General features: G+C 39.2%; 1 protein-coding gene across 2 annotated transcripts in view; it reads left to right on the top strand.

Moving 5' to 3' along the window:
• stau2 (staufen double-stranded RNA binding protein 2) overlaps positions 1-12,182 on the top strand; it is a 71,037-nt gene that overhangs the window by 20,958 nt on the left and 37,897 nt on the right. The window contains exons 7-11 of one of the 2 annotated variants that reach the window (XM_087788979.1): positions 651-758; positions 5,021-5,233; positions 6,144-6,281; positions 7,243-7,371; positions 10,463-10,520. In XM_087788979.1, coding sequence (XP_087645105.1) covers positions 651-758; positions 5,021-5,233; positions 6,144-6,281; positions 7,243-7,371; positions 10,463-10,520 — 646 coding nt within the window. Of the gene's footprint in view, positions 1-650; positions 759-5,020; positions 5,234-6,125; positions 6,282-7,242; positions 7,372-10,462; positions 10,521-12,182 lie in introns of both variants that reach the window. The other variant, XM_087788978.1, reaches the window with a different exon arrangement.

Genomic DNA, 12,182 nt, shown 5'->3' with positions numbered 1-12,182 from the left:
ACAGACAAAATAACACAATATAAATCTACATATATACTTTGTATTGAACATATCAGTACCACAGTAAACAGAATTGTATGTTGCTTCTCGTTTTAGTGAAGGGGTTGAGGATTATGGTGTTAAAATAACATCCTGGTTTTGTAAATGTATGACGACACTTGACTTGACAATTTCAACTTTTGGCAAGCATGGTAAACGTTTATCACCAAATCCTATTTTCATAAAAGCTATGAAAGATAGCCCATGTTAGAAAGTTATGACATGTTTTTGAAAAGCTACACATGCAAGGGTGAAATTGGATATGGTTGTTATTACCATTGACAGACAATGCTGTAAACTCTGGCCAAAATTGTTCAACAAGCCAGATGTTCACCAAACGTAAAAAAAACAACAGTTGGTTGTCTATTTTTCTATTTTCTTCACAGATGGCTCGATCTTTAGGTTTTCAATTTGGTGCGTATTGTTTACAATAGTTTTTGTGATCTTGGAAAGTGTTTTTTTTAACAACCACTGCATCAGTGCACCGTGGGAACACAGAGGGTGGGGATGTTGGTTAAGAGGTGGCTCACACGATGAGCACGACATGTTTATACGGCCAATTACACACCAGCTCTTTTTCTAAAAAATCTCCTTGTATTCTATTCTTCAAGAGCCCAGAGGAAGACGAAGAAACCGAAGAAGGTGCTGATGCGAGCAAATCGGAGATCAGTCTTGTCTACGAAATCGCCCTGAAGAGGAACCTGTCCGTCAACTTTGAGGTGAGAGAAACTTGATTAGGACCATCAATGTCGGCGTCTCTGGCAAGTACAAGTGGCAAGTACTTTGTAGTTCTTTGTGTGTCCCACACGTTGTGAACAGTAAACAAAATAAAGGGGTGATGTTCCAGATTGGATGGCTTTATTTGATCTTCATTTACATTTTATTAGATTGTCTCAGTTGACAGATAATCTCATAAGCCGTAAATCCATTCATCACACTTGAGCCTTGATGTCGTAAGATGTCTGCTGCACACATGCGAGTCCTTCAGTCATGTGACTCTGTTTTTCTGCCTTAATATAGAATTCATAGATGCATCATTGGTAATTCCTTTAAGCAGTTATAATGATTTACTTAATTCTACAAACTTGATTTACTTTAGAAAGATTTCAATATTTACTTTGATGTAAGATTGTGAATAATAATAATAATAAAATCAAATTAAGAACACACGTACATTATATCTTTGTCAAACATCTTCAAAGAATCACGCACGTCCACACCCAAAAGAATTGAACAGAAAAGAAAAGTAGTGAGAATGAAACACCAGTGTTTTCTCGCTAACTGTAATAGTGTCGTGTTGATCCTGGCAATTCCCTTTGGTCTGAAGATGAGTTGAAGCTGTTGATAATAAAATGTCCAGCAGCTGTATCAAGAATCAAATGACTTCATTTGAAAACATTACACATAAAAATGAAACCAGCAGCTGTTTTTTTTTTTCTTCTTCTTCATTTGTATCAATCTGATCTCGGCTTAGTGCTGCAGTGCTACTTGTTCATGTTTGGATTCCACATGAATGCGTCAAAGAAAAAACGATCAATATCTGTAGCGTCACGTCACGAATCAAAAACATCCTTGTGTGCAGCTTAAAGCCTGAATAGTAAATGAATTGTTTGAGGCTTTCTGCTTGTGACTCGCATCAGTTTAGTGTTGTATTTTTAATGTGATTAACCTCATTATTTGACCAATGCTCTGCTGAGTGCCAAAGACAATGAAAGCCATGTTTCCGCTCTGCACACGCCTTTTCCTTAAAAGTTATGCTTTCCTGCCACATCATCTTGTTAAATCATGTGGCGTTTGTTTTCGGATGTTGCAGGAAATCAGGTTTTTAGGCACCACTCCTCGCTGTGTTGTCATCCTAAGTTGGAAATGTGTCTGGTATGCTCAGTGTCTTTCCTTTCCGACCCTCCCACTACACTCTATAACACATATTTGCTCGTCGGAGCATGACGGAGCCGTTTTTTCCTGGAAAAGCTATTATTAATGTCTGCTAAATCTACCCTGTGATTTATTGACCGCAATGTTTTTTTATCACCTTCACCAATTAGGATGATCCTAATGTCAGTGGAAGAAGTTCTATGAACTCTTTGACTGCATTCCTCTGATGAACTATCGACGAACGTCCTCCTTTTATTCGATTATTTTTTATCTCTTAAAACCTACTCTAGTGGAATATGATCAGTTAGTGTTTCCTATTTGAATTATTTTGTAGTACTTTTTTCAATAATGTGTACAAATGAATTTGAATTGAATTGAGCTTAATAAAAAAATGACTTCAACTTTTCTATGAGAGTCGGGGCAACTGTTTTTTTTATTTTTAATGCAACATTGTTAAGGTAGATAGAAGGTAAGACTTGTTAGAGATTGGGAGACTCCCGCTTTTTTTTCATCCCATTATAGTCCTCGCAGAAATGATCAAGATTGTCTTCCTTTCCCATCACTCCCATCATGTTGAAGACCATCACCAGTCTGGAAAGCCAGTTGTCTCATTAAATCCCCCGTCAGGCAGATGTCTGCATCAAAGAGGAACCAATCTATAAATCACAGCTTGTGTGTTGGATTAGAGGCTCCTTTTCTGGGGCGGACACAGGAGTAGTACGGTCTGGGCCAAGAACCACCCATCTTACAAGAAGTGGATTCCCTCTGGGCTTGTCCATCCACTGCACTTCACAAAAGAACCTTTCTCTCATCCAGACCCTACTATTGTAGTGTCCCGCTCCCAGAGCGTCCTCTTCCAGATTACCTGAGGTCTTGAATGCTTGTATCCCTAGACTGCTCTGGGTATTAATGTCTGGATTAGAAGCCAACTAGACCGTCTGCCATCTAAAAGAAGAAAAAAAAAACAGAGATGAGATAAGATAGAAGAAAAAAAGCGTTTCCTGCATAAAACTTGATCCTTGTCACTGGGTGGGAGACGGTATGTTGATGTGTGTGTGTGTGAAGTGTTGAAATCCCATACTGGTGGCACAGATTTTGTGTTGTCTGCCAAGAGACGCTGCTTCTCCTGTGCCGCCATCCAGGACAGAGAGTGTCTGATATGTCCGTAGATGCTTTAATGTCATTCAGTCCATTTTTCCAATACAAAAAAATACCAGGGCTCTGTTTCACCTTTTGAGGGACGCCCCCCCCCCCCCCCCCCCCACGCATGAACATCTATCTGTGATACACAAACACGTCTCTGAATCCCAGTATACTCTTAAATAATGAAGCAACCTTTATTGCATACACACTAACAAATTGCTTCCAGCGTTGACGTCCATGATGGATTGAGCCATGTTACTCAACGTCCCTCGGATAGAAATGGGAAGATTAAACTTGGAATACCTTGTCACACAAAGTGCTGTAATGCTTAAGAAGCTGCCATGTTCTATTTCCAGTTTATTGTGATGAGTGAGACCAGGACATCCCCTGGTGGAGGCTTTGCTGTCCAATTTGGATAGTGTGCACTCCGATCCTCCCCTGAACACACATCATTCTTTATAGGAACCGCTGACTGACTTTTGCAAACACTGGGTCAGAAATGAGTGACACAAGCTAAAGTTTTATTGAAGCACCTTCCATGCCATAGTCAAGAGAGCAACACAAACACAAACCGAGGTTCTTAATCTTTTTATGCGTCACAAATGAGCAAATAAACCCCTTGTTAAACACTGATGCATCTATTTCTGTTTACATAACCTGATGATGTACCATGTCTGCCAGATGGACGGGTTTAGGTCTGATCTTGTTTTCATGCCGATCATTTATTAATCCAATTAAATAAGGAGAAAAATAATGATTTATTATTTGGAAATATTGTGCTCCAAGAATGCACATGGACAACTAGCTGAAAAAACATTTTAAAAGACAAATTCAAAGGTCATATCATTTAGTTTTAAATATTTGGTTGTAACTTTTACATGATTGCATGGACTTAAAAGGACGGCAGCGTAATTTTTTCGGACGATCGCGACAGATTTAGAAAAACGTTGGCTGACTTGCGGCTTTTAAAAGGCTGTAACTTTCTAGAATTGAGTATAAAAACATATTTGGAATGATACGAATAAGGAGCCTATTCAGGGAGTATTTCGCAGACGACTTTTTTGTGGCTTTCGTAGACGAAGGCCAAAAACTTAAAAATCAGGCTTAGGCCGCTCAATTCATGGCGCTCATTTTGAGCTCTGAGATGGTAATAAACTGATTCAAGAACCCTTTATAAATATAGATTGGTCTGTGAAAGTTACTTTACAAATCTAAAATACTTACTTACTTACTTACTAGAATGCATAATTTTGTGTATTTTTGTGTAGTGTTTGCTGTCCTCACCTGGAATTATGCTCTGCTGAAATAGTGTAGAGGGTTTGTGTGTCAGAATCTCAACAGGCAGAATAAGTAAAGACAACAAAATTGATTGAACATATACTTGTTACACGTAAGGAACAGAAATCTCCACCGTCTATGTGTGTTCACTGTTTGTATAGGAGTGCACCCCACCTGCTGCACCCACACACACATGTACACACTTAGAAACTGTACTTGGACTTCACAGGAAGTCATTGTGATTGCAGAAGCATGACCTAACACCAGCCGGTGTTTGTTTTAAATCTCCCAGGTGACCCGAGTCTAGAGGAAGGAAACTGAGCCTTTATCGCTAGAGACTGTCATGTTACTCTTCAAATGTGCGTCTCACGTCACTGTGTGTGTGTGTGTGTGTGTGTGTGATTTGTATATGTATATAGCACACATGGGTGGGTAGCGGCCTGACCATCGAAAACAGATGTTTGAGGCCACCTGCTGCAGACAGCCTTTCAGATTTACACACTGCTTGACGTTCTGTATATCATGCACTTTGGACTTCAACACCAATTTTCACCTGCCACCACATTCTACATACTGTGTACAAATGCAACCACATGAAAGATGTGCAGTCAATTACCTTTGATAAACCAGTCTGTACTCAATAATGAGGATGTTTATTATTTTGTTCCCGTGTTATTGTTTCTAGGTGTTGAAAGAGAGTGGGCCGCCGCACATGAAAAGTTTCCTCACACGGGTCAGTGTAGGAGAGTTTTCTGCTGAAGGGGAGGGCAACAGCAAGAAGCTGTCGAAGAAACGTGCTGCCCTGTCTGTCCTGCAAGACTTGAAGAAGCTGCCATTTATTCCTGCCGTGGACAAACCCAAGACACACTATAAGAAACGCACCAAGACCATCCTTAAGGTATTTCCTCAATGCTCGACCAAGATGACAATGTGATGTAAGTCAACGTTTTAAGTGCTCAAAAGCTAAATCCATGGTTGTGCATTTTTTGAAATAATAATCTTAGTTTTGGTCGATGACTTTTATTATCATTGCGTGTGGAATACTCTTGTATTTATTCATTCATTTTTAATCAAAGCTCAAATCTCTTCTGAGTAATATTAAACTATGACCTTGCAACCAGCATCTTTACCTTCAACCTTTAACACATTATATAGAGATCCATCCCTTTATTTTACGAAACTTACTCAATGTCAGTTTCTCAGGGACAGCAGCCACAGAAAAGAGACACGTGTCAGTCTTTATTCTGTTTTTCCCCCGATAAAGGTGTTTCATTTAGAAAAAGAAAATGTATTTTCTCTAAAAGAACATTAGCGTGTGATTCTCGACTAGTGAAAATGAGCAAAACACTCAAACTCTAGATACAAAATATCTGTTTTAGAGTCATCATTGTAAATGAATAATGCTTAAACAAAAACATGCCCACAAATTTGAACAAAGTCACTTAAAATTAGAAGACACACACATACAGAACACCATCGTCAGCATACAATCAAAACATGCATAGACGGAAATACACAAACGTCCTGTTGTAACCAGTCTCAAGCTCTTGCTGATGTTTTCTATGCTCTTAATTGTAGTTTTTTGCAGGTCATGCTAATTTATTTTTACTTCTATATGAACGTCGGCCCATTAATATAATCCTTACATTTATTGGTACAAAAAAAAACCTTATCCATTGTCTAGACAGATCCACTGCTTGTACTGAACTATTTTTTATTGAGTCATTAATGGCAATAAATCTGTATCACAGTAAGTGGGACTGATGAGCTACCGTTTCACCAATGTTTAGTTCTTATTTGTTCCTCAGACTGGGCCGGACTATGGTCAGGGCATGAACCCCATCAGCCGACTGGCCCAGATCCAGCAGGCCAAAAAAGAAAAGGAACCTGAGTACCTGTTGCTTTCAGAGCGAGGTCTGCCCCGGCGGAGGGAGTTCATCATGCAGGTAATAAACACTTCACCCTTTCCAAAGTTCCAGTGTTAATGAGAGGCTGCATTTATTTTATTGCGATGAAGATGCACAGCTCCGACAAACCAGAACAGAATTAGTTTTATTGTCATCCTCAACCTTGTGTTAAAGTAAGGTAAAAGGCATTGTGTGTTTGCTGTGAGGGAGTTTAAATTACTTTTTTTTAAAGTGTGTTGTCCTTCACCTTCATTCATGTGAAAAATTTAACGTAATGTTAGCCTTCATTTATGGAGGTCCTCCTTAGTTTGGTTCCTACAAAAACAAAAGTATTAACAAATGACATATTGTTGAATATTTCTCTATGACCACAGAGATAATCCTCTTTTAAAAAGTGCATCCAGCGGTAATTCAGCCTTAGACCTATTCTCAGGGCCTCTTTGATATGGTCATCAGACTCGGGAAATCAATGTCTGTTCCCTTTTGTGCCGTCCACTCGCTCTTCTAAAATTTCCACATTGTTTCGCTTTTGTGAGCAATGGAGCTGAGATGAGTCTCTGTTTGCTATTCCTTTGTCACAACTCATCACTGGGTACAGAAAATGTTCCATCCTGTCTCACTAATCCCCCGCGCCTGTAAAATTGAAATATTAGATCCATTGTGATTGTTAAAGCTCATGTTTTGGAACCATCTCGCCTGTCTAAATATTCAGTAAGCTTGCGTGTTTGAGCACAATGACAACTTTGGCCAGCAGAACATTATTTGTACAACGTAATTGTCTGTTTGGATGACAGAACAAAGCCAGAAATGACTTGTTAGTACGTATGTCCTTACTTATACTGTCTACAGACACTGTTGAAAAATGTATTCCTTTCATCCCTTTTTTAGTGCGTCATTAGAGTGGCAGCACTGAGAGCCGTGAGGCATTGTTATGTGTCACACATGGGAATGTGTGTCGTCGGAATTCAAGTCTTTTTTTTTCGTGTCCGTGTTCATTCAGGTAAAGGTGAATAATGAGGTTGCCACGGGAACAGGACCTAACAAGAAGGTGGCCAAGCGAAACGCCGCAGAGGCATTGCTGCTGCAACTGGGTTACAAAGCATCGACAGTCTCGCAGAGTCCCACTGAGGTACGACCTTCCCTTTCATAAAGATGCTTTCTGTCTCGTCCTCTAAAGCCCTTCAAACGCCTGCTGCATTGCTGCTCTCTCTGTTGATGTCTTTCTGATGTGGCCTTCAAGTGCACTTCAACTCTGTGCTTTGCTCTCACAATTGCCCCGAAAGGAAAAATCATGTCAGTTTTGTCGTGTCATTATGAGCTTCCATGAAGGACACGATTCTAAAACATCACAGCTTCCATCAGATAGTGGTTATGGAGGCAGGAAAGCTAGAGAGATCAAAACTCTATCAAGGAACTTACTGTTAAAGCAAATTGGAAGTTTGATTTAACATTGAAGTTATTGTCTAATTTATTGTATTTTTGTGGACTCCCATTACATTCAATAAGTCAACTTGACTGGATTTCAAAAGACAATTCAAAAACAAGGATCAACATGTTTGGATTGTTAAATCTGGATCTGCCAAGACCGTGTGATGTCAGCGTGTCAATTCAACTCTGTATTGACATAAATCCCAAAGATTAAAGAGCAAAGAACACGAGAAGGAATTCATGACGACAAACATGAACTATTTTGTAAACAAATTATATTGTCATTAGTAGAAGCTTAAAAGTCTGTTTGATGTGGGAAGAAAGTGACCGTGACTTAGCAACGGTTTGAAAGCCAATCTGCGGTCGCGGCCGTATTAGAAATTAAGTCTTTTGGTTTCGCCAGACTATGTCCAAAAGGCAGAGGGTTTTTTTTGTCTGAATTATGATTGGCTAATGAAAACACAGGCATTTTGTTTAGGGCTTATATTTTCTGAATTGACAGTCATGTCAAGCAGGGATTTGTTTGAAAAAATTCAATCACCAGTTCCTGACGATGCCAAAGACTTATTTTTAATGGCGTAAAAGTCCTTTTTTGTCTTGGTGCGACTAGTTAACTGTGTATTGCTATTCTGACCACACTGGTCGCAGAGCCTCAGGGAAGATGATGCCGGTCGATGCACCTATCGACCGGCATCATCTTCCCTGAGGCTCTGAGACCAGCGTGGCATGAGCAAAAAAAATACTCATGCACAGGTGAATCTTAGTGCTCCTGTGCTAGTCTAGTAATGTCATCCCTATATCTGACCCCATTGTTTTCTGCAAGCAATCATTGATTGACCATCGTTTTTCTTTACACTTCAACGATTTTCAAGCTCGAGCGAGCAGAGCTAGATAGAGATGACGTTACATAACTGGGCTCGCTGGAGAGCGTTCATCATCCCCCTGGTGTCTCATTAGTTTGATATGTTCTTCTGCATATTTTCCAGCGAACACATTGCACGGCTAAAAGATGACTTGCTGCTCTTATCTGAATGACGGGGCTTTGGTTCATCAGTAAATCCCAACCCTTTTGCTTCTTCTGTGGGTGGAAATAGTTACAAGATGTGTCCATGTTGCTCATGTATTTCTTCGAACTCTCTGATGCTGCCTTTTATTTCCAGTCTACTTTTCTTTAACTCATTTTAATTTGTAGTCATTTTAGCCCATACCATTTCCTGGTCTAGTCAAACTTGAGTGCAAGTCTTGTTAAAGAAAACTGATGAAATTGTAGTCATTGGTATTGTATTGTTTCTTGTTAACCAAACCCATTTAACAACTCCCAATTTTTTGTTTTATTGTTACTTGATTCAAAAATACTGTACTTCGCCTTGAGACAATTAGATTTTAATTTACATGAATTACAACCTCAAACCCTTATAAGTCGTCAGGAGCTCTATGGTCTAAAAATGAATAAAATATTTTGAAATGTCATTTAAATCATGGAATGTCTTGAGTTTTCCAAAAGCTTTCCTCTGAATTGGTTCGTTTTCTTCTTCTTGTCACATGACAACCGTTTACATTGTCTAGTTTTCCTTGCGCGATAAATGTTGACGAAGAAACGCTCCTTGAATGATGTGCTTTGTTTCAATAGCTTGGTTTTAATATGTATATGTCAAGTTATTTTTAACGTTCAAACAAGTCACTACTACTTAAGTCCTCAAGAAACTATTTTATTTGTAGATTATTGTTTGATTAACGTATCTTAACAACTTCCTTGATTGAAGAATTGTGTTGTCTCAAGGCAAAAATGAGCTCCTAACTTCCTGCACTTGGAATCAAACATAAACTGTGAGTTTTATTAAAAAAAAATTCAACCATCCTACAAGTCATACACATTTTTTTGTGTATAAATCGTAGAATTCTCAGCTACAATAAGACATTTTCAACTATAGCAACAAAATTGTAAAACAGTTTTCATCCGTCGTCAAAATATTTTTACATTGACGCGTGTGAGCGAAAAAATTATGCTTTGGAGCTACTTTTCTGCAAAGATAGAACGAGTGGTCCGTATTGAAGAAAGGATGAATGCGTTTATATATCTTGAGGTTTTGGGTTAACGCCTGCTTTCATTACTGAAAGCATTGAGTAAGAAAATCTCTTTTTTTTAAGGGGGGAAAATTCCTTTTTGCCCCAGTGAAAATGTATGAAATACTTGACTTAATTCTGATCAATACTTTGAAAATGTCTTAGTACGTGTGTTGTTAATCCAATAGAAGAGAAGACAACACTGTAGGTGATCTTCTGGCAACACTTTGACTGTAAACAAACTTTCTTTTCAAGGCCATGTTGACTGCCTACCTCTCTCTCTCTTCTCCTCAGACAACCTCTATCTCTGTGAATCGCTACAAAGTGTTTGCCTCGTTCAATAGTTCCCACTCTTTAGATCCCTCTCTTCACACCGAGTGCCACTAATGCCTCCTTTTCTGTCCATTCTCCGACCATGGGATTGCGGCGGATCTATGCTTAAGTGGGATTTCTTGGGGTTTGTTAAACGTGTGCATTTTCTCAAACCAGGACAGAACTCATTCAAAGAGTCGTTTAAAGTTACGAGTCATTGACAAGCTCCTTCATTAAGTAGCGGGCCTGCTTAGACACCAGATTCCTTAAGCAACCCCTCCTGTGAGCACTTGTCTTTTTGTGGTCCAAACAGAAGGAAGGAACTTGTCTGACATGCGTGGAAAAGCTGTCTGTTGAAGAATCTACATCTCTCTTAGCGTCGCCCTCCCTCTCCAACGTTCTCTGTTTCTCCACAGATGGACAACAAAGGCTGGAACGGACAAAAGGCGTCTTTTACCGAAGCAACAAGTAACAGTGAGTATCCGCACGTCTCTTTCTATTTCCTTCTCCTCCTCCTCTGGTTCTCTTCATCACTCCCTCCATCTGCAGGTGGTTTAAGCTGCCGAGAAGGCCTGCCGTTTAATCTCTGAGACTGGTCAATGGGCTTCTGACTGTCAGCTTAATTGGCCGTGCGTCCTCGTGGGGAGCCTGCGAATTGAGGCTCATTCACGAAGGCTTACAGAGCCGGCACACTGAGGCCCACCGGGGAGTCCCCCGCCCCCCCACCTCCTCCTCCCCGACGTGGCCTTCCTGTGCAAAAAAAAAAAAAAAAAATCATAGTCTTTCAGTCAGGATTAACGTAAAAAGGCTCATCAAAGATACAGCCACGTTTACCGAAGTTACACTTACACAACCCTGACTTGCGGTTGGGTTCAGTGTCGTAACTTGATGTGTGTGTTAGCGTCCAAGTTTTATGAGTTCAGTCTGAGCAGTGGCTCTTTGTTCAGGAATAGGAATGAAGATCATCACGAAAAATGTTGTAACTTATATAAGTGTTTAAATAGTTGGAACAGATTAATAAAAACAATATGATCAAATTAGATGAAAATCTACATAACATTAAATAACACATTTTAAATTAAATGTTTGACCAAAGCATCTAAAAATGTCCTAAATTTGATGCTTTACTTAGTTCAGTCTGTTTCCCTAACTACTTTACTATATTGCATAGAATCCACTTCACAACTCGCTTGATGTCAATAAATGAAATTCTTTTACACAAAAACCTTTTCCTCACCTGTGGAACATACAGTACTGAAAAGATTATTTAAAAAAAAAGCCCATTAAAATGGTGTGGTTTCAAGTAAAACTCTAAGAGGAGAGGAGGTTAGACATTTGAACTCAGAATACTTCTTGCTCAGACTGTTTTGAAGAACATCTACATCACCTTTACACATATTTTAAACATTTCTGATGGTTTGAAACCTCACTTGATGTGATGGTGTCCCTGTTCCATTGACACTGGCATTTGTTTGACTTGAGTTTGTGTTAATAAAATAGCCAACGGATCTTTCATCAGTTCCCCCTTAACGTTTGATGACGCCATGATATGCTATCATAGAAAACGTTCAGTTAAAATGAAAGGTATTTTTACAATGTATGTTGTTGCACCTAACCTAACGATCCAGTATTGAACAACAGATGTGACTTCCTTTACATTTTGTGTCAATATTCGATGACTGGCACTGAATGGAATCATTTGGGTCGATGCGATCGGAACTTTTGAATAGTTGAATCCAGCGTTCTTTGAAATGTCAAATCAGCTGTTATTATTTGACCTAATGGCATTTTCTAAAACAAAATAAAGGGCTGGTCCAGACAGAAAACACAACAACTGCTTAAAAGTTGACTCATCTTTTTGGAATATATTTCAGAGTGATAGAATCAGATCCTCTCATCCCAGTGTTGCCTTCAGTTGGTGTAAAATTCACTGGAATACACTGTTTTTTTCCCCTTTTCTTGGTTTAATTTCGTCTACTTGTCCTGCAATGTTGGTTTCTCTCTGTCTGGCTGGTTTCATTAAAATGCATTGACCCTAAAATCAAAGAATTTCGACTTGGGTCACTTCAGTCATGTCCAATGTTTTAATTTCCCCTTTCTTCCTCATTATCATCATCATCATCATTGTTGTAGCTT

The sequence above is a fragment of the Callionymus lyra genome, chromosome 4, assembly GCF_982586985.1.
Source record: "Callionymus lyra chromosome 4, fCalLyr1.hap1.1, whole genome shotgun sequence".
Lineage (NCBI taxonomy): Eukaryota > Metazoa > Chordata > Actinopteri > Syngnathiformes > Callionymidae > Callionymus > Callionymus lyra.
The sequence above is the reverse complement of the archived record's forward strand: the minus strand, read 5'-3'. Positions and strand labels throughout refer to the sequence as shown.